Source organism: Anser brachyrhynchus, assembly GCF_964034855.1.
Source record: "Anser brachyrhynchus genome assembly, chromosome: 2".
In the NCBI taxonomy this organism is placed as follows: Eukaryota; Metazoa; Chordata; class Aves; order Anseriformes; family Anatidae; genus Anser; species Anser brachyrhynchus.
In genome coordinates this window covers 69,220,808-69,242,357 of record NC_137695.1, presented here as the reverse complement: position 1 = coordinate 69,242,357, position 21,550 = coordinate 69,220,808, and the positions used below count along the sequence as shown (strand labels likewise).

At 50.9% G+C, this 21,550-nt stretch overlaps 1 protein-coding gene across 5 annotated transcripts; it reads right to left on the bottom strand.

The window, feature by feature from the left end:
- Window positions 1–1,574: 1,574 nt before the first annotated feature.
- Window positions 1,575–20,869, bottom strand: TFAP2A (transcription factor AP-2 alpha). Of its 5 annotated transcripts, XM_080583552.1 has the most exons (8): window positions 17,852–18,067; window positions 14,640–14,666; window positions 12,883–13,317; window positions 9,922–9,973; window positions 8,547–8,778; window positions 7,614–7,732; window positions 5,239–5,380; window positions 1,575–3,691 (listed from the first exon to the last, which is right to left on the bottom strand). In XM_080583552.1, the coding sequence occupies exons 1-8, from the start codon at window positions 17,900–17,902 to the stop codon at window positions 3,403–3,405; spliced, it is 1,347 nt and encodes a 448-aa protein (XP_080439678.1). In that variant the 5' UTR covers window positions 17,903–18,067; the 3' UTR covers window positions 1,575–3,402. The 5 variants fall into 5 exon arrangements, with proteins under 5 accessions (XP_080439678.1, XP_080439676.1, XP_080439675.1 ...); XM_080583550.1 differs by lacking the exons at window positions 14,640–14,666; window positions 17,852–18,067 and adding an exon at window positions 20,322–20,869; XM_080583549.1 differs by lacking the exon at window positions 14,640–14,666 and having other exon boundaries at window positions 17,852–20,290.
- Window positions 20,870–21,550: the final 681 nt, after the last annotated feature.

The window sequence follows — 21,550 nt, the reverse complement described above, 5'->3', positions numbered from 1 at the left end:
TTACGCAAGGTTATTTCATTTCTGTTTTCTGGTGGCTTGCTAATGCAGCAGAAGGACACTTAAAATGCACTCTCCTAGCGTAAAGTAGCTAATTATATCTTTAAAACATTATTTATTATGACCTTATAATGTTCTAGCATAAGACTGCTTTATACATTGCCCAGTATAAAACAATTATATTTGGTACAGGTTTCAAAAAGTAACAAGCATCTGTAAATCCAGATATGAATGAATGGTATTTAATAAGATTGTTTTCGTTTAAAAATGAGTATTCATGTGTTGGTGTAGAAAGAGCAGCAATGTATTGCTGTTTATGAATGCTATTGTGCCTGAGGTTAGGATCCCACACACAATCTGAGATGCAGCCAAGAAAAACAGCCCTGATAGACAATGCTTCACTTCACCTGCTACAACAGTGTGCATTTCATTTATGTCAAGAATATGTACAGTTAGGGTTCATTCACCTCATTATTTTGTTACATCTACTTTACAGTTAACCAGTCTCTCTTGGAAATAATAAATAACTGTTTTTAAAACAATTGCAGCTTTGCATTCAAAAGATCCACTTTCAATTTATAAGAAAAAAATATTCACCATTTTTATAAACTGGCTGGCTCTCAGAAATAGAATTTAGACTCCACCAACTCTCTTTCTGCTTGGCAAGATTGATTTTACACTGCCTTCCATAAGTAGATTACCAAAGCAAAATGAAACATCTTGGGCTTTATCTAATGCTTTGCTTCACCAGCCCTACCAAACGTCAAAATATATGAGCAAATGTTAATTCTCTTTGCAGCTTTATTGTAAACATCTCCCTCTTAACCTCCTCAATTTCTGTCTGAGCAAAAAGAAAGAGAGAGAGAGAGAAAGAGAGAGGGAGAAGCAGAGTCAAGAAAGACGAGAAAAATCAGCCACCACCACCAAAATATCATCGCCACTTAAAGGAGACCATCTTTTTAAAATGCCTTTACAATCTCAACTGCATTAGCCCCTTTTCCTGTGATATAATATAATCCAGATTTCACCTACCCCTTGGGCCAAAGAAAATAGATTCAAAGTCTGAATTCTCACGTTTTTACAGCCTTACAAGATGTACACTCCATTTTTTTTTTTTTTTAAGCAAACTTCCCTATTTTACAACTGGTCTCCACAAGAAGAAACTTAAGATAAAAACTGCAGTTCCTTACAACCTAACACAGACATCTCAAAATGTCAATCTGAGCCTTCCACTAAAACATGAACCATCAATCAGAAATAATCTGTCTCCTGCAAGATTTCAGTAAAGTTCACAACCATGAGATGATGTTGTTGGCATCGACTATGGAGCTTTTCATTTTCTTGAGGGGGAGGGAGCACTCAGTTCTGATTCACCAGTTTTTTGGTTTTTGTTTTCTTTTCCTCAGAGCACCTAACTTCCAGTATTTGCTTAGCAATGATTCTTTTTAAAATGTCCTTCTTGAGATAGATTTTTGTATATCTCCGCTCTCCTTTAGGACAACTACATGTACAAAATCTTATAGGCTTATAATTCTGTATGCTATATAGAAACATAAATAAAAACCTAGAGGTCAACATAAATAAAATAAAACTTTATTTTTTAAATAAAATTATGTTTTGGTTAAAGAAAAGATAGTGTGTCATTTTGTTAGTAGTACAGACAATTTTTTATCCAAAAGAATACATTGTGCTTTATTGTGTCATTTGTCTGAACACAGACTCAGTGGAATATCTAAATGATACCCTGCTCTGAACTCCAAGTTGAAAGTAAGTTTTTATTATACTTGAGGGAAACAATGGGTTCAGCTGCTTATTGCAAGGAGCAATTGTCAAGGGAGAGTTAAACTCAATTACTGTAACCATACTGAATAAAAAATACTGCCAAGAACAAAAATACGCCTGGGTAAAGACAGCCACTGAATAAAAAAATCGACATAAAGCGTATCAAATATTTATTTATCTGGGCAACAAAGGACTATGATACATTGACAGGCATGGAAACTACTGCCGGCACAACTCAATACAATACAACTATAACTGCTTCCAATATGGCCAGTGGAGTTACAGGATACCAGGTGGTCCCAAATGTTTGAAGTTCTTAGGAAGAAAAAAAAAAGAAAAAAAAAGGAGAAAAAGAAAAACAAAAGGGAGGAAGGAAAAAAAAAGGAAAGAAAAGCTAAATCTTGTTTTAAAAGACAATATTAATTTATTGCTCTGATGGTGCTTTCGGGAAAGGGACAGTGGATAAAAATAACTTCTTTCATTTCCCACAACACATAAATGTTGTAAAACCACTAACATGTTTAAAAATCTTGCCAGGGTCCAACATCACTTAATTTTTTCTGCAATGAGAAACTAAATGTCATACTAATTATATATAAAAATTCATGTTTTTTTATTTGTTCAGCTGCTTCATTGTCGCCTTTAACATGCTACAACAGGGCTAAAAATGATGTATCCCAGAGAAAAACCCCCAAAAAACCTCTGATATCTAAATAAGTACCATGAACCACATGATGAACTAAGAGGGGAAGATTTAAAACCCACTAAACAAGAGGTAAACGAGATCACCAGATAAATAAAAAAAGGCTTAAAACAGACTCACCATATTTACAATTCCCATTAAATTACACATAAATAAATATATACATACATGAACACTGATTCCCTTATATAATAACCGTGAATCGTGTTGCAATAGAAAGTTCAAGTTGGTCGCTTTACCTTTGACAGGAAAAAGTTCTATAACTGAAGATATGACATGGAACTGCTTGTGTTTTGTGTTCAAGTTTATTCACAATACTGATAAAATGTCATCAGTCCTTTTTGTCTTTTGTTTGTTTGTTTGCCGTTGCTGCTTGCTGCTTTTTTTGATTTTTTCTTAATATGGCTACAATCTTAACTGAAGTTTATGTAAGGGAAGGTGATGATTCAGTCCGGTGAAGCTCATAGAATTTTTTTTTTTAAGTATTATTTATTTTTTTAATTATTTTTAATATATTTTTAGAAAAAAAAGGTCCTTTTTTGTTTTGTTTTTGTTTTCCTCCTTTTGTTTTATTAAAAAAAAAAAAGTTCACAAACTCAAGACAGAACTTTTTCTCTTTGCTGGCTCCGTCCCCCTGCTCTGTTCTCTTACGCTCCAAACTGGGGTAGTAAAACGATGGTAGCAGCAGGGGAGAGGAGGGGCGAGCGACGAAAAGGGAAAAAATGGAAATGTGGATGCTGGGAAAGGGTGTGGGGAGAGGGCAGAGCAGTCCTGCAGAGTCAGAGAACAGGGTTGGCAGAAGGACACTCATTCTGTTGCTGTAGCCTGGGGTGCTGGGTGCAGGGAAGAGGGAGGAGGGAGATGAATGGACTGATGGGCTGGCTGTAAGGGGGGAAGGGAGAGCAGTGTGAGGGGGATCCTCACTTTCGGTGCTTCTCCTCTTTGTCGCCGCTTTTGGTGTTGTTGTCTGTGTGGCTGTTGGGATTGTTGCTGAGGTACATTTTGTCCATGGCCTTGAGCGCCTCGGTGAGATAGTTCTGCAGGGCGGTGACGGCAGCGCACACCGCCGGGCTGCCGAAGCCATGCGAGATGAGGTTGAAGTGGGTCAGGCAGCTCTGGATGCCCGGCTCCAAAATGGGGTTGGGCCGCGAGTTCCCCAGGGGAGATCGGTCCTGAGCCAGCAGGTCGGTGAACTCTTTACAGATCTGTCTGTAGCACAAATGGAGCAGAGAGACAGAGAGAGGGAGGGAGGGCAGGAGGGAGGGGAAGAGAGAGGGAGGGAAATGAACCATCGCTGTCAGCAGCAAAGTCCATGTGCACTCCCTGCTAGATTACACAAGGCTCTGGATCAAGGGGGCTGCTGCCCCCGAGTGCACACATGCACACACGTTCTCCACCCCTCCTTCTGCACAACCTTTCCCCCGATTCTCACTCTTGGCAGGCACGCACAAACCTCTTCCCCTCACCTCACATACACGCACAATTGCGCACACGCCTCACGCCCCAGCCAATGCACAGGCAAACAACAGGCAGCACGCATATGTGAGCATCTTTTGCCCACCCCAGCAATCCCCACATCGCACCCCTTCCTGCAAACACACATCCCTTTCCAGCTGGGTTTTGGAACAGAACTGTAACATGGTTTAAAGTTCTCCAGTGAAGGGGAATGGAAGAGATGGGGAGCAATATCCAAAGAAAGGTTTTCAGGGATTTATTTGTGTTTTGGAACTGGAGAGAGCCTTGGGCCTCCTCCTGCACGAGTCTAAAACACGCCCACGCGTCAGGAAGAAAGAGTGAGGGCAGAGAGGGGAATGGAGGCTTTAAATTAGGGTATTCTGAAGCACTTATATATGTACATCTATATCTCGAAATCCAAAGGCACCTTCCCACAGAGGGGAAGGCTGACGCTAACTGGGGTCTGGAAATTTCCTTCCAGGGAGGCAGGAAGGGAGGATACGAGGGCACGGTGCAGAAATGAGGCTGTATCACCCGCTCGCTACACAAATGGCTGGGGAAATAACACACCTTACAGCAAGAGCTTAGAGGCGTGTTGAAATAGTCTGTGTTCTAAAACCCACGTTAATGTCTTCCAGCCATAAACTGGCTCCCATCTTCTGCCTGCGCCCTCTGGCACTGTGCCCTTTGGTGACACCTCCATTGGTAATTAAGGGCTACTAAACAGCCCTTTTAATTTCCAGCAAACATATCAAAACAATCATTTTCTTCACACGCCACCTGGAAGTCTAGTCAGCCCCACCAATGATAAACTCCACTAGCATTTTGACTGCATACAGATTGGCATTTAAAATATATTTTTAATATCCCTATATTCACTAAGTAACAGAGCTCCTAGGGAAGAAAGAACCATTGCAGATTTTAATGAACTGAAATCAGTTTAATGCGCCAGTTTTATTTTACTGTCAATGGGAAACCTTCCCCTTCCACCTAAAGTGATAAGCTAACTGAAAAGACCTGGAAAATGTTTTTCTTTGAATAGTTATTGCCTTTTCTATAACTAAACATCCACCCACAATTTTCACAACTCACTTTCAAGGCAATCCTCACAAACCAACTTGATGGAGACCAAGCTGGGTTATGCAGCACTCCTAGAGCGTGAGGGCACATACACCCCCTCACAATTTGCAAAACCATTAGCCACTGACTGCGTGGCAAACACTTGCACACAAAGGCCCCAAACCCGGTCTCTCGCCCTCCCCTCACAACTAAGCAACATGCCAGAAAGGTAAATGTCTTACTTTGTAGCTAGAAGCATGTTTTTTCTTGTGACTTGCTCGTTTGGATCGGAATGTTGTCGGTTGAGAAATTCAGCTACTGCTTTGGCAGGAAATTCTGTCTCACAAACATACCCAAAATCTCTAGCTAGATGCACTGCTTCTCCTGCAAAGGAGAGATGCGGGAGGAAAACACACAGCTCATCAGTACACATGGCACAGAGGCAAAAATCCATTAGGAAAGAAAGCACTACCTTCTACTCGGGTTCTTCTTCTAAAAGACTTGTACTTGTTTCTTTACAAAAAGGTACGGTAAGAAATACTAATCACATCCTTCCGTGTAGGAGTTGTCTTTGCTTCAGTTTAGGGCAATGCAAATGTGTATTTTCATGACGGCCATTACAAGTGAAATCTCACACTCGATTTTTTTTTTTTTTTTAAGTTTCCATTGACTAACAGATTTTATACAGACCGGCTCCATGCACCTAGAATGTGCACTTACATTTACACATACACATGTATACAACAGCCATTCATACATATTTCATTCAAAGCTATTTACTCCAGAAATATTTGTTTGCCTCAGCCATGTCTCTGTATTCTTTTGCAATGCATCAGTGATTAATATTGATCATAATTACTCCTAGAGCTCTTTCAAATAAAATGCATTAAACAGCTAAGTGTTTAAAATTTAACTTGATCGCATATAATTATACGTTCACCCCCAAAACGATTAACCATGAGAATTTTAGGGTCATTCCACCGAGTCTGTCTGTTTTGTTGATTTTCAAATCTTTGGTTTTAATTTCCTGAACCAGTTGGTTTTTACTGCAGGGCTTCCTGCCATTAGCTCTAGCTCCGGAAGAACGCATGCGCCAATTAGAGCTTCAAAGCCTCAGTCCAGTGAGCTTGTTTCCATAAAATGGAGCAGATCATAAACAATAACAGTACTCTAGAAACTGCCTCATTGCTACAGGACTCAAAACCCAAGCAATGTTTATACTATCATCCCCCCAAAATTAGCCACCACCGCTAAGCTAACTGGAGATCAGGCCTCTGTTTTGCTTTTTATTTTTATTAAAAACAAATAATCATTCTTTTAGAGCCATTGTATGCCAAAGCCAAGCAGAACAATAGATTACCATAAAACGTCTTCCATATTCATTATTTGTGAATAATGTTAAGCGTCTACCAAATCTAGACTTTTTACAAGTTCTCCCCTCATGATTTTTTTTACTATGGTGTGTTGATGCAATTGCAAAGCCTTTTCAAAAACACGAAGACACAGTAATTTTCACGCAGTATAAATATACTGCAGCTACTAATCTGAATGCTTTTTAAAAAAAATTGAAGTCTGACATGGCACAGCACTTCTTTCCCCATCTCTTTGAACATGAAACATCTCTAGCAGAACGCAAAGTGACAACAAAACAAAGCTACAAATTCCCTCCTACACAACCAAACTTAAGCTAACCTGCACAGCCCGGGCTGAGGTTAAAAGCACTCTGCAGGCTGAAGCGGTCCAAAACGTTGCGAAACCCACAAGTAAGGAGAAAGGAGGAGGACGTTATTTTCTGGTCGTGGGTTTACTTTGTGCCAGCCAGGGTGGAAAAGCAACTGTTTCAAAACTAAATGATTGCAAAGTCTTGAGCTTCCCACCTCTGAGTTCTGAAAGCATAGGGCATCCGAAGGTGTTAAAAGTAAGCTGCAAGTTTTCTGGCCAGAGCAAAGTAGAGGAGACTGATATAATGAAGGGAACATATGTTCTGAAAATGAGAACCAAAAGGGAAGTGGGGGAGTGCAACTTTGAGGCTTTCAGGACACCATTAATTCATAGCTTAGGTCAAGGATTCCCAAATTAATTCAGGAAGTAATGGTCACGCATTTCTCAAATGCAGATGTCAGAAAACTCAAATGATTTACTGTTATGTTGCTGGGGACATGAGGGAGGCAAATCCTAATGTGGCTGCAGCTTTTGACATTTAAGATCGCCTAGTTGTCCACTGGTGGAAGAAGGACGGCAGCGACTCTGCTCCCTGTAACTTCCAATCCAGCACTGCCGGGACCAAGCCCTCAGCCCCCACTTGCTGGCGCCAACAAAACCAGTTTACACTGGGGAGGGATTACTGGCCTGACTACGGGAGTGGGACAGGACCCTGAAAAGATCTAGTCCAAAGCAAATTAACCAACGGTGGGACATGCTGCTGAGTCTGCAGGACTCATGCAAGCCCGTTTCAGATTAAAACAAAAGGCAGAGATGTACATTTTTATCTGACCAAACACAACAATGCCTCAGCACTGACTCAGGAAAAAAAAAAAAACCTAAGCCTTGTCCTGCTGGGGAAAACCAATGGGCAAGGTTTACCCCACCAACTCTCACAGCCCGTGGAGTCACTTACCCTCCACCAGCGAAGTGAGCAAGGTGACGTTAGCAGCTTTGCGTCTCCCGGCCGGCAGGTTTAGCCCTATTTTGTCCAGTTTCTCTCTGAGAGATCGCCCTCCATTTTTGGACTTTGCCCTGCACCACAACAGAAGGATGGTTAGAAGAGAGGGCCGGGATTTGCACCAGGGCACCATGCTCCTACAGAAGGGGTGTTGAGGTTTGTGGGGGGGGGGGTTGCTATTTGAAGGGATGTTGAGGGGAGGTTTTTGGGGAGAAAGGGCTGAAAGCTGAGCCTAATGCATGGATGGGAGCTGCACAGTGAGGTGACAACCCTCTTCGCACCCTCACCCGCCATGTCCCTAAAGGGGCTGCCTGCTCTCTGACGAGGGCCATTACATATTTCGCTAACTGGGAAGGTCAGGAGCCCACACCACCACACATGAACAGGGAGATGAACGCACAGGGGTTCATCTCCCCACAGATGAGCTTCCCAACAGAGATGGGGACAGGAGACAGACCACTTTGGTCAATTAACCCAGGAGTTTATCGCCTGTGTTTTATCCCCTGGATCTTATTCCCTGCCCAAACACTCTTTAATTGTCTGGACTACGTTTCGTCGGGGGGGTGGTCTCCACTGCCCAGGGGTTTGGGGGTGCCACTGCTATTGGGCTACATGACATAACGGAAGGTCACCCACGCCAGGCCGCGTTGTCATGGCTAGAGCGCCCCCCCCCCTTCTGCCGGCTCTGCCCCGACCCCTGGCGGCAGGGGGGGGTGCTCGCTGAGCGCCCCCCACCACCACCACCTTCCCCCCCTTCTCAGCTCGCGGGCGCCCGTTAGGGCGGTAACGGTCGGCGAGCAGCTGGGCCGCCTGTGAGTGCGGCGCGGGGCGCGTCCCCCCGCCTCACACACACACACACACACACACACGGAGTCCGCCGCCCCTCACCTCCGCAGCACTCCGCCCAGCAGGGAGGCGTTGAGGCACTCGGGCGGCGAGAGGCGTCGCTGCACTTCCGCCACCGTGACCTTGTACTTGGAGGTGGAGCTGAGCAGCGAGAGGCGGCCCGGCACCGAGCAGAAGACCTCGTTGGGGTTGACCACCCCGCCGAAGAGCGCGTCCTTGTTGATGGGGATGGAGGAGACGGCGTTGTTGTTAGACTTGGAGAGGGACACGGGGCCTGCAGGGAGGGAGGAGCAGGGCGGTGAGGGTGAGGAGCGGGCGGGGAGATAGGGCAGGAGGAGGAGGAGAGGCGGCCGCCGGACTAGGGGGTGGGGACTGGGGGGGTGAGGCGAGGGCAGGCACCCCTTCGTCCGCAGGGGGAGAGCGGAGCGGCTGCCCTCCACCAGAACAACGCCATCAAGCGAGGGAAAAAAAACGGGGAGTCCAGCGCTGGACGCCGAGGGAGGCGATTCCCGGGGGGCCGCGGCCACCCGGGCCCCTTTTCCCTCTCCCGGGGCCCAGCGGGAGCCTTTAGGCTCCGTCCTCGCCCGTGCCCCCCAGCCCCGGCCCGAAGGGGCCCCCACCGTTTTGGATAGATGGCTTGTGACATTAATAGCTCTGGGAGGGCTAATAGATACGCCAGGAGTTAAACGAACTCTTGAGATTACTAATAAAAGAGCCAATTATCATGTCAGCTCGGAAAGAGCATCTCTTAAGATTTATCCCTTGCACGTCTAATTTGACGTGACAAAGGCTTCGTGGGCAGGGGAAGGGGACGAAACTTTAAGCGCGGCGGCTGAACTCGGGGGGAGTGTGGCGTGAGCCGGCACCTTGCTTGGCACAGCACCCCCGGGTGGCTTTGCACCTTCACACCGAGAGCAGAGCGACCTGTGCCGCCTTCCCGTCCCTCTGCTCATCCGGAGCGCGGTGGGAGCGCACGTCCGAGCGGAGACACGCCGACAGTGCCCCGCACACACCGCTCCGGGACCGGCCTCCCAGCAGTTTCAGCCTCCCAGCAATCCCAGCTTCCCAGCAATTTCAATCTCAAGCGAAGCAAAGAGCACAAAGCTAAGCACAACTGAGTTCCCAGCATCTAGCCCCTTGCTCTCCAGCAGCCCAGCTAGTGTCCGTTGCACTTTAACCACGAAAACACGAAGGGGAAGGAAGAGATTGTTCTCCAGAGCCCAGTTTGCCAACAACCATTAAACATCGATGCTCTGCGCAGAGCTGGGAAGGGAGCCGCTTGCCGAGGCACCAGAGCACCGGCTCGGCTTTGTTGGACATTTCCAGGGCAGGGCTGAGCCCGGCTGCCCTGCTCTGCCTCCGAGCCCCCGGCCAGCGGCGCCCAGGCTCTGCCACCACGCGCGAGGAAGCGGCTCACCTTTCTTAATTACAGTTTGATCCGGGATGTTAATACCGGGGTCTTCTACGTGCTGCAACGAAAGGGAGAGAGGCGGGCTGTCAGTGCGCGGCGCTGGCGAAAGGCAGCGGGGCATGGGAGGAGAGCCCCGAAGGGCACCGGGCAGAGGGAAAGCGATAACGGGGGGTCGGGGAGGAGACGGGGTTCGGGGGCGCTTCCTTCGCACGGAGGAACCCTGCCTCCCTCCCCACTCTTCTCCACGAAAAACGAGAAAAATTAATAATGATAACAACAACAAAAAAAGAACAAAGATCCACCCCACACCCTCGGGACTCGCCCTGCCTAGCCCGACGCCCGGACGGCCTCCAGCCTCCCTTTCTGCCTCCCCGGCCCGGCCTCTCCCCGCCGCAGGGGAGCACAAAGAAGCGCCCGCACCGCACCGACGGGGCGATCCGAGCCGAGCCAGGCCGGGCCGAGCCCCTGCACCCCCGGGGTCCCCACTATTGTCCGCTCGCACTTTTGCGCACTGGAGGCTGCAGATGGGGTTTTGCGCGCCCGCGCCGCAACGTGATTAGAAAGTCAAATGAAATCATGTTTTCTAATTCAAAAAAACTGACAGGCGATATAATGTCTGGCTGTGTTTACAAATTAACACCAGTGGTGCTGAGATAGAAGATTTCGCAATCGTTACAAAACACAGGCATTACCATTTAAAAAACTATTACTCCTTCTCTAGTCTTTGTCCAACAATAATACTGATTCTAACATTTTCCATTCTGTCTTGGATTTATGCTCCTGTTAATTGTGCCTGATCTCAATGATTCCGGGTGGATGGTACTAAGTTGCTTTATTACAGGTTTTATTATACTCAATGCTCTCATTTGTAACTTGCCTAAAGTGCTTCTGGATTTAAGTATAATTAAATTGAGAAATGTTCAGAAATGACTACTGCTGCAGTTCTTGTGTTTTAACTATATGGGGAAATATGATCCCTTTATGCATGCACCCTAAACCCATAAAGTAAATGTAGTGTGGCATAATACTTTTATTTGTGTTATTTCTACACATATTCCATACAGGGAGGACTGTTAAGTTTAAAATCCCACAGAGATATTTATGATTAAATAATTTTTAACCATCTACTTGATTTTCTTAAATATTTAGCGGTCCCTTTTATTAAAGGTTAACTGTTGCAGCAACAGAAAATTTCAAAAAATCACACTTTCCACGACCCAAATTTCTGCAAAGGATTTTGTTGTTGTTTCATAACTAGATAAACGTTCTCAAAAGATACATTCTCTTATTTTTATGCCTTCCTTCATGCATCCTGCTGATTCAGTTTTACAGAGAGGAAAATAAAAATGGCTGGGCTTGTTTAAGGATTTAAACCAGATGGCATTTGGTTTTCACAAACTATAGCAATGCTATTAATTAATAGATCTTACAAAGGCAAATAAAATGATTTGTACTTAAAATATCTGCACAAGAGGCTTCCCAAGCCAGCCCACTGCTACGAAGCACAATCACAGTGAGGGGGAATTCAAGAGAACATTTTAGGTCACATTCCTACAGCAATCAGGGGCTCGCAGTCAACAAATCAGTTTATTCTTACTATTGCCTCCGTGTTATTTTATATCAGGTTAAAAGAATCGACCTGTTTTTAACGGATCCGAATTGCTTACTAAATCCTCCACTTTGGGAAACGTATGCGTTTATTGCACAACTGCTAAACATAACCAGCAATTTTCTGTGGCTAATTTAGCCAGATGAGGGCTGTAATAAATTCACTATTTTCCCCGAATATAATTTACAAAAGATTTCAAAATGACCCCCCAAAATAGGTATATTCATCTGAACATTATCCTTGCAACATGAAACTGTACTCATTAAACTGTCAGCGAATATATTGTTGTAATATTTGATCTTGTAATTTGGGATGGCATTTCAGCAAAAATCACATCCAGATACCACAATTCCCTCCTCCTCTTTCCTCGTTGCAAAGTAAAGCAGCTTCAGCCCCTTAGCACGAGCTCTGTGGGCTTTAATAAATTTATTGGCATGTTCTAATTCTATTTTCAGGGAGAAACCCAGAAAGATGAACTTTGATCACAAGCAGTCATTCCTATCACATTTCATAAGGCCACTTTCCTAACTGAACAATAGTACAGCTCGCTTTGTAAACAGCCCTCGTGCTAATGTCATGCTTAATTAGGAATCATTTTTAAATCTGTATTTATTGATAACAAAATTAGATCCCCCAAATAACGCACCACCCGATAGGGTCCAAACATTTAATGTAATATAGGGTGTAGCAGATCTGGCTAGAATTTGATAACCTATAGCTAATGATTTATGAGGTCATCCCTCTGCACTACTGCTAAAAGAATAAGGCAGCATTTTAATATACCTCTCCTCTGATTTGTCAATTAATTCCTTTGGAGAAGAGGATCTGCCCATATCCTCTTACAACTTTAGATGTCATTATCCTGTATGCCAATTCTGTAATCACGGGGAACGTTTTTTTCCTTCTCGGACCACTTTCACCCACTTTTAATTTTTTTTTCCTTCTTCTTTCGCCTCTTTCCCTTTACGTTTCCCTGGGAGGACATTTAATGAGATCTCGCATTTCAGACTAATGTTTTTCCCAAGGCAGCGAGAAATCCCCAAATGCACGGCCCTGTGGTGATATTATACATTCTTCCAATCGTAACAGCTTATTGTCATTGAGAAGGAAAGATATTGTTAACAATGACAGTAATTTGATTTATTTATATTTTAGCGGGCACACTAACAGGGAGGCATCATACATGGACGAAACTCAAGAACCCATTGTTCTGGGTGGGGGGCTCGGGGTCTCATTGCCCCCCTCCCCTTTTTGCTTAGTGGGGAGAGATCCCCTTCCCCTCCCCTCTGCCCCCCGAGGGCAGAGGGATGCAGGGAGTGGTGCTGGAAGGATGCAAGGGCCCGAACAGCGGGACTTACCGGCACGTCCTCGATGGCGTGAGGGATGGAGTGTAGGGGCAAGTCGGCCAGCCCCGAGCCCAGCCCGTGCGGGGCGTGCAGCAGGTCGTCGTGCCGCCGGTAGTCCCTGCGGGGGTCCAAGCCCGAAAGCTGGTGGGGGAGCCCCCGGTGCGTGTGCAGGAGCCCCGTCTCCTGGCTCTGCCTCTGTCCCGGCCATCCTGGGTGCTGGGGCTGCGGCTGGGCGTGGAGGGGGTTGAGGCTGTAGGGGTCATTCACGTGGGAGTAGGGGTCCTGAGACTGGGGGTAGATGGGCTGGTAAGGGGGGGGGAAGTAGGGAGGCTGGAAGTCGGCGTTGGGGGTGTGGGAGAGCGGCGGGGCGCTGGTGTAGGGGGACTGACCCACGGTCCCCAGCTGGGGCAGCCGGGCCGTCCCGTTGCTGGTGCTGTCGTGGCGCTCCTAGGGTGTGGGGGTGTCAAAATGGGGTGGGGGGAGGGGGGAGGACACGGGGAGGAGAAGGAGGGGGGGAGAAAAGAAAAACAAAAGATAAAATCAAACTGTTTCTCGTCAAAAGCGGCTTCCAAATTTCGCCCGCCAGGCGATCCGCCCGCTCGGAGACAGAGCTGGGGATTTCTCTGCCCCCCCCCCCCCCACCGCCCTTCCAACAAAATCCTGAGGCGCTCTCGCTTCTCAAATAATAACAATAACGACGACGATGGCAGCGGCGATAGCACTACTCGTACCAGGACTGCTCACAACAATTCACGAAACGTTGCGGCGGCACAGCACGGATTCCCGACCGATCGCGCCCGGACGTTGCGGGAGCAGGTATTTGCCGCAAATAAAAAGAATCATTTCTAAGCGGGCCGTAGGAAAATAATAATAATAATAACGCTCCTGCCACCCAAAAAACGCTCCCGCCGGCCCTGAACAAAATTAAGACGGAGTCAGCCGCCAAGATTGCCGCTAACGCATCCCAAGAAAAACGTGGGAAATCAAAGACCACTGCCATCTTGTTACCAGAAGACGCCGAAATGGGCTCTGACCACCCACCCGTTCCCCTTGCAACTTCGGCAAACGTGTCGGGGCGAAGGCACGGCCGCGGGACCCCCCCGCAGCCCACCCGGGGGCAAAGCCGCGCCGAGCCCCCCGTTTGCCCGACGGAAGTGGGGGTCGGCGGTGGGACGCGGGGTCCCCGGCTCTGGAGGCTCCTGAGGCCGGGCAAAAGAGCCCGCAGGTACGTCCGGGGAAAAAGGCATGGCCTCCGCGGAGGAGGAGAAGGAGGAGGAAGAAGAGGAGGAGGAGGAGGAGGAGGAAGGGGGGGTCGGAGGGAAAGAGCCACGGGCCCGCAAAAAGGAAACGGGAAAGCTGGAAATATCCCGTTTGCAGGTGGCAAGGGGGAGAACTCTAAGCGGCGGGGTCCAAGCAAAGCCTTTTGCCGTTCGCAAACCAAAAAATAATAAAATAAAATAAAATAAAATAAAATAAAATAAAATAAAATAAAATAAAATAAAATAAAATAAAATAAAATAAAATAAAATAAAATAAAAACAGTAGGGGGAAAAGAAAAAAAAGAAACGAAGAAAAGAAAAACAGAAAAAAAAGCGAGGAAAAAAAAAAGAGAAGGGAAGGTAAAGCACCGATTTAATAAAAATGCAGGAAGGAAATAGAGCCCTCTCCGGCAAGCTGGATGCGAAAGCCCGGCTGCCACCGCCACCGCCGCCAACAATAGCAACACCCAGCGCCCGATCCCCCTCCGAGAGAGCCGCGAAGCCACTCACCATAGCCGAAAAACTGTGCACTAACATCTGCGAAGAGTCGGGGGTTACGAGGCAGGGCAGAAAAAAATAACGATAATAACAACAGCAACAAAGAAGCAGAGCAAAATGACCAGAGCTGCGCGCACAGCCCCCGGCGGAGCCTGCGCGGGCGCGGAGGGAGCGCGGCCGGAGCCCGGCGCTAAGCGCGGGGGGGACCGGGGCGCCGGGGCTGCTCCGCGGGTGCGCCACGATAATCCATCAGAACTTGCACCGATCTCGGCTGCCCTTCATCGGCTCTTGCAAAGGCGAGCTCTCTCTCTATCCTGGCGTGGTGTGAGGAGTCAAAGTTGGGTGCTTTTATTTTTGTTTTGTTTTGTTTTTTCGCCCTTTTTTTCTTTTTTTTTTCCCCGCTTTTTAGCGTGTGTGTTTGTTTCTTAATCCTTTTTTTTTTCCTCCTTTCTTTTTTTTCCTCCTTTGACTTAGCTGCTGGTTCACTTGAGCTCCTAATAACAGATCTGCTGCCTTCCTGGAGACTCCTAATAGCAGATATTCATGACTATTAATATTACACGAATACTTAATAAGGGAAGAATGGCTGGAAATCGAGCGTGAAGCGAGAAGGCAACTCAAGGCAGAGCCTGTTCTAAATGACGTCCATTGAATGAAGAATCAGTGTATCTAATCAGAGATGGGGGAGAGGGAGAGAGAGAGAGAGAGACAAAAAGGGAGAGAGAGGGAGAGGGAGAGCGAGAGGGGGGACATGCTGCTGCGTCTGACGAATCACAGGAAAGGGGCAACATTTTAAAAGGTTGCAAGGCATGCAAAAGTGAAAGAGAAAGAGATTCGGAGAGAGGGAGAGGGTGGGAGCCGGGAGGGGGTGCGGCGGGAGTGAGGGGGGGCGAAAAGGGGGGGAGGACGGGCAGAGAGAGAGAGGGGAGGGGGCGCGGGATCCCCCCTTCCTTCCCTTCCCCTCGCTTCCTTCCCCTTCCCTTCCCTCCTCCCAGTCCATCTTCCCCTGCCCCCGCGGGCCGGCGAGGGCGCACCTCGGGCTGCGGCTGCTGGGCGAAGCCGGCCTCAAAGTCCACGGCGAAGAGCGGCTGCTGGCTCCCTGCTTGGCTCTTGTCACCCTCCGAGGAGCCCCCGCCGCCTCCTTTCCGCGGGGTGGGCTCCGGGGGGGCGCCCCCCCCCACCGCCGCCGCCCCGTCCATGCCTCGACGGCGCCCCGCCGGGGGGCTCCCAGCGCCGCCGAGCCGGCTCGCCTCCGTGAGTCCCGGAAAGCGGCTGGGAAAGTTTTTTGGTCTTTTTTTTTTTTTTTTGGGTGTCTCCCCTGCTCCGTCTCAGCCCTCCTCCGCCTCCCCGTCGCCGTCCTCCTCTTCCTCCTCCTCCTCCTCCTCTTCGAGGCCGAGGCGAGCCCGGGGTAGGGGGCTGGGGAGCCCCGGGAGCATTCACCGGGCTCCCCTCGGCCCCCCTCTCGGAGGAGCCGGGAAAAGAAAGAAGAGGGGGAAAAGACAGCGGGCGGGGAAGGAAGGGAAGGAGGGCGGGGGGGTGGGGGGGAGAGGGAGACGGGAAAAGAGGCACGGCGAGAGCTTCTCCCGGCCCAGACAAGCCGGGGCTCCGGCGCAACCCGTCGGACTGGCTGCACAACTCCCCAGCTACTCCCTCGGCCGGGAGCTGCTCCACTTTCCGTTGCCCGGCCCCGCAACGGCGGACAGGAACGGCCGGGCTGCGCCCAGCTCCTCTCCCCCAGGTCCTTTTCTTTCCTCAGAACCTGCCCCCCACAGGGCAGGAGCTCCCTCCCCCCCTGGTTTTTTTCCCCTTCCCCCGCAAACCCCCTCGCAGCCCGCATCCCCTTCCCAGGAGCGGCAACCCGCAGCCAGGGGCACCGGCGTGCCACATCCCCTCAGCGCGGGGCCGACAAAAGGCGCTGAGGACAAAATCCCACGCCTAAAAACCCCTCGTCCTGGGTGGGGGAAGAGGGGGAGAGGTACGGCTTGCTCCCCAAGTCCAGCCGGGGGGAAGCACTTAAGAAAAAAATAATAATAATAATTAAAAGATAGCCCTGACACCTCATTCCTAGAAATCAGGCTTCCGCCAGCGAGTGGATCTAAGCGCTTGGCTTCCACGCCGGGAGAGCAGCTTCATCCCAACGACTCGATCCAGGACCCGAGCACCAAATAATTTAATCCCCGAAGAGTGTGGCGAGTCCTCCATCCCTTTCCTACGCTACAGCACCGCAAAAGCCGCGGCGGGGGAGGACGGGAGCATGCCCCCCCGGTCCCCTGGCGTAGATGTCGGCAGAGGCTCCGCCGAGGTTGGGGCTGCCTCCCCGCCCGGCTCAGCACCAAAGAAATACATTCATTTGCACAGTGCAGTCCTTTATTGCACGGTTCGAGTGCACGGCACAGGCAACTTTTGCGAAACGCGGGACAATGGTATTCGTTGGTTTGGGACGAGGCAGACCATCCCGGGCATGGCTCTTCTTCTTCTTCTTCGTCTTCTCCTTTCTGGCAGGTCAAAAGCCACTCGCCTCTTTCTCAAGAGACGGATGCACACCCGTACACAGACATGCGCGCACCCAGGGCTGTGCTGAACGGCTCCCAGCCCCCGTTAGATGGGCTCTGCGCTCCCAGGAGGAACTAAAATCCCTGCCCAGAGCCAGGGGAGCGCGGCCCTGCGGGGCGGAGGCTGGCTGGGGGGGGTGGGCGCCGCTCCGCAGCCCCGGATTGCGGCTCCGCAGCTGGCCCCGCAAGGCACGCGGCTCGCAACGAGCGAGCCGCGGCTCCAGCGAAATACAGGATTTTAGATGTCGGTCCCGAGTCGATCTATAGGGGTGCCTCGGGCACCTGGCGTGCGAGAGCGATTCTCTCTCTTCCCTTTGTCTCCTTGCCCTTTCATTCATCCAGCCATCCGTCCGTCTATCCATCCATCCACACGGATGAGCGTAGCATCCTACAGAGCCTTATCTATAGAGGATCTACCTAGAGACAAGACCGCTGCTGCATCCTCCGTCCTGCTCGTCTTCCCTCACACACTGCCGACAAAGCTGGGTTTCCACAAGCCCCGAAGTTCCTGGGGAAGGACCCCAGCCCCTCTCCAGCTGCAGGACCGCGAGGAAGCCTGGCGAAGGAGCAGAAGTTTTCCTAAACGAAATTCAGAGATCGATGGATGCTGCGGGGTCCCGCTCGCAGCTGAGTGGCCCGGGTCTCTGTGCCCCGGCCTGGGAAAGCTCTTACCTCACATTCCTCATACTTGATATTATCCGTCAGTTTCCAAAGCATTTTCATGGATTGGCGTGAGAGAGGATTTGTTTCTCTCTGCCTTTCACTAAAGTGGTGCCTCTGGTATGTGGAGCGCGGCTGGCGGAGGCTGTGCACAGCTCCTCTGCGCGCTCTGAGATCTCCCTCTAATGGTCGAAACTTTTCCCTTTTCCAGCTCTTTACCAACAGCCTAATCGCCTCATTAGCATATCAACAATAGCCCAATTGCTCTCCAGCACAACAACCTGCAGCGGCGGACACAGGTACAACGGACCCACGGGCCACGGGGCTTTGCCGAGCCACGCGTGGGGGCAGCGGCCCCTGACCACCCGTGCGCGGCTCCCCCCGCCTGCCTGGAGTTTGGGACTAGCCGAGAAGCCACCCTTCTCGTTCCTTTTTGGGGTTTTTCCTCCTCTTTCCACCGGGTTGAAAACACCCAAGAGGAGAGCAACGAGAACCGGGCCGCGCTCTGGCCAGGCTGATTGCTGTCTGTGGAGGCTGCTGCTGCCCTCCGGCTTTGATTTTTTTTTTTAATTATATTTTTTGGTGGATATTTAAAATTCTTCTGTCTTTTGCAAACTATTTGCTTCCTCTCGGGTCTGTTGGCTATTGCTCTTCAAACAAACAAACAAAAAAAACCCAACATAACCTCCCAGACAGCATTGGGTGAGCACTAACGCGAACGCATCAGGAGCCAAAATGTCTTTTGCAAGCACTTCGACAGAGGGACAGAACAATGGCCATAATAAAACTTGGGTTGTTTCTTAGGTGAAGCGCTTCGTTTGCCTACCAATCCACTGCTAACTGAGCGCTCCTCCTGCCCTCCTCTAGGGTTTCTTTTCCAACCTTTTTTTTTTTGTTTGTTTGTTTGTTTTCCGCGATGCCCAGCCTCGCTCCCTCCACCGAAAGGTTTCTTTTCTTTGCTCCATTTCCCCATTTTTCCCCTCCTTGCTACCGCTGCCTCGGGCCTGGCACGGTTCGGCCGGGTCCGGGCCCCCAGACCCGCTGCGGAGCGGGGCCCGCAGGGGACCCCCATGCAAACCTCCAGACCTGGGGAAACCCCCCCAGGGGGCACCCACCGACACTGAGGCCGTATTCACCGCCTGCAGAAACGAGCAACCCTTCCGGCCGCGGGGAACCCATAGAGGTGCCCACGAGGGAGCCGAAACACGCTGCTCTGCGCATCCCCAGCTCCAAAACGCAGCGCTTTCCCCCCCTCTCCCCTCCTCCTCCTCCCTCATCCCCCACTCCTCGATGCTCTTTATTTTTTTTTCCCCTCTCCCCTCACCAGCTCTTTTGTCTGCAAGTGGCAGGAGAGTAAATTGTTGGTTTTACTCCCATTGAGGTTCAAATGGAGCTGGCAGATTCAGGCCGGCTAATGCGGGCCGGGGGAGGAGGGAACCCGGGGGGTCGCCGCGCCTTAGCGCCGGCCTGGCGGGGCAGGGCCGAGGAGTGCGGAGCCCCCCCGCCCGGGACCACCCGGGGCAGCCCCCTGGGGCTGCGGGCACGGCTCCGCACGGCCCACCAAAGCCGAAGGGGTGGCTCAGCGAAAAGGAGGGAAGGGGCGCACGGCGAAGCCGGGAGTGAATTTCAAGGCAGATAGACCGTAAGTGAAATCGTGTAAGGGTTGCTTTCAGGAGAAAACTAATAATAATAATAATAACAAAATCCTCTTTTGATTACTTCTGCGCGCCGACCTGATAAAAGAACGCCGGGACTAACTGGGAAAATAACTTAAGAGATATATTTGTTTACTGCATGAAAGAAAGAGAGAGAGAGAGAGAGAGAGAAAGAGAAAGAGAGAGAGAGAGAGAGAGAGAAAAGCACAGGGAAAGACTTAGTCACGAGACTCGAAAAGTTGGGAGCAGAAAAGATGGGTTCCCATCTTGCACTGCACTGTCCGGGAAGAAGTGAATCGTTTTCCACAGCAAAAACAAGAGTGCTTTAACAGCCCCCTTCGCCTTCAGTTTTTATTAACCGCCCAAATCGCGGCCGCACATTCCGGAGGCTGCGGGATTTCCCAGAACCGCCCCGGTTACCCCACGCGTGGCGGCTCCCCCGTAGGGCGGAGGGGTCCCTGCGGCCCCATGGGGCCGGGGCCACGCTGCCACCCCCCAGCCACCCTCCCCGACTTCAACTCGCCCCGGGGGCCGCTCCCGGCACTCTTCCAGCCGGGTAGGAACAGCGGGGGGCTTTTTTTTCGCACAGACTGGGCTCGGGGAGCCCACGGCGTGGCTGTCCCCCTGCAACAGGTAGCAAGCGGTGGGATTGGGCTGGGGGGCACAGGTAGGCGCACCCCACAATTTAGCCCTCTTCTTACCCCGCAGCCAGCGGCTGCAAGGCCCGACACCTTTCCCCATTCCAGCCCTATCTCCCCTCCCAAAATAACACCACCACCCCAAAACAACAACAACAAAAATCCAACAGCAAAGGAGGCTCACGTTACCTGCCAGTCCCCTATTTTGGCAAGGATGGACATCCTGGCTGCGGACTGCGTATCCCCAGATCCCCTCTGGTCATGGACTGCGACTTACCCGCAACGCCTGTGGGTAAATCCTCCCCTTACCTGCGCCGGGATTCTCTCACCTGGCCATAAAGAGCTAGGTGCTCCCTGCCTGCGCCTGCGCGCTACTTGCGCGCTGCCTGCGCGCTGCCCCCCGCCGCCGCGCAGCCCCAGGGCTGCCCCGGGCCGGGGTGGGGACGGGCAAGCCCCCTGTCCTTCTATTCCTCCGCTCCCCGGCGGAGCAGCGGGTTCCCTCGGGGGCGAATTCCTAACTGCGACAGTGATAATAACAATAACCGGCCTACAATAACAGCCCTAAATACAAAGCGCCTCGGGGCTGGAGCTTCCGAACTAGCCCAAGGGGGGAACGGGGGTGCTGCAGGTTGCCGGGGGAGCTGGGAGGAAGTAAGAGACGCAGATGATCTTCCCAGCCCCCCTACGACGGGGTAAAGGGGGGTTCCCGCCGCCGTTCCCCATCCCTGCCGGTCCCGGGGATGCTGCGATCCCTCTAGGACATCCTGGGGGCTTCGGGCCTCCCGGTGCCCGAACCTCCCACCCCTATTTTCTTCACCCCCCTTCCTCCCCCCCACCCCACCCCCCCACCCCCTGACCCTATTTTCGAGTGCCGAAATGCCTCGGGAACGCGGCCCGGCTTTAGGGCAGTTTTGATTTCCCAGGCCGAGGAGCGGGGTGTCGGGGGGACTGCCATCCATCTGCGCTTTGAAGGCGCAGAGAAAAAGCTGTTCGCATCTCGCAGCCAGGACAACGCTGCACCCTGTCCCGTCTGCGTGTCACCCCCAGGCCTGCCAAAAGACAGGGCGACACCGAGGGAGGACAGCAGCGTCTGGCCGGGAAACGGGGTCCTGGGCTGGGCTCAGCCCCCGGGGAGGGGCAGAGGAAGGGGCCTGGGTGCAAGGAGGGGAGGACAGAGCTGGGGATCACGGGGGCTCCTGCGCGGAGCGCGCTCAATGGGCCGTGAGAGGCGCGCTGCGCACCGCTGCTCCCGGCGCCTGCCCGCGGTGTACAGTTAGCTTCAAATTACAGCAATTAGCCGGGCACCGGAATTTAATTACCCGGCCCTGCCCCTTCCCCCACTCCCACGCCGGGCCCGGGGAAGCTCCCGAGGAAAAGCGGCCCTTCGCCCAGCGGGAGAAGCGCGAAAGTTGCGCGGC

Excerpts from the sequence above, each read along its gene's own strand:
- TFAP2A (XM_080583548.1), bottom strand. The coding sequence starts at position 15,826 with ATGGACGGGGCGGCGGCGGTGGGGGGGGGCGCCCCCCCGGAGCCCACC. Across the intron at positions 9,974-12,882 it reads ACGCCATCGAGGACGTGCCG|CACGTAGAAGACCCCGGTAT; the intron begins GTAAGTCCCGCT and ends CTTTCGTTGCAG. Across the intron at positions 7,733-8,546 it reads CTGGGCGGAGTGCTGCGGAG|GGCAAAGTCCAAAAATGGAG; the intron begins GTGAGGGGCGGC and ends GTTGTGGTGCAG.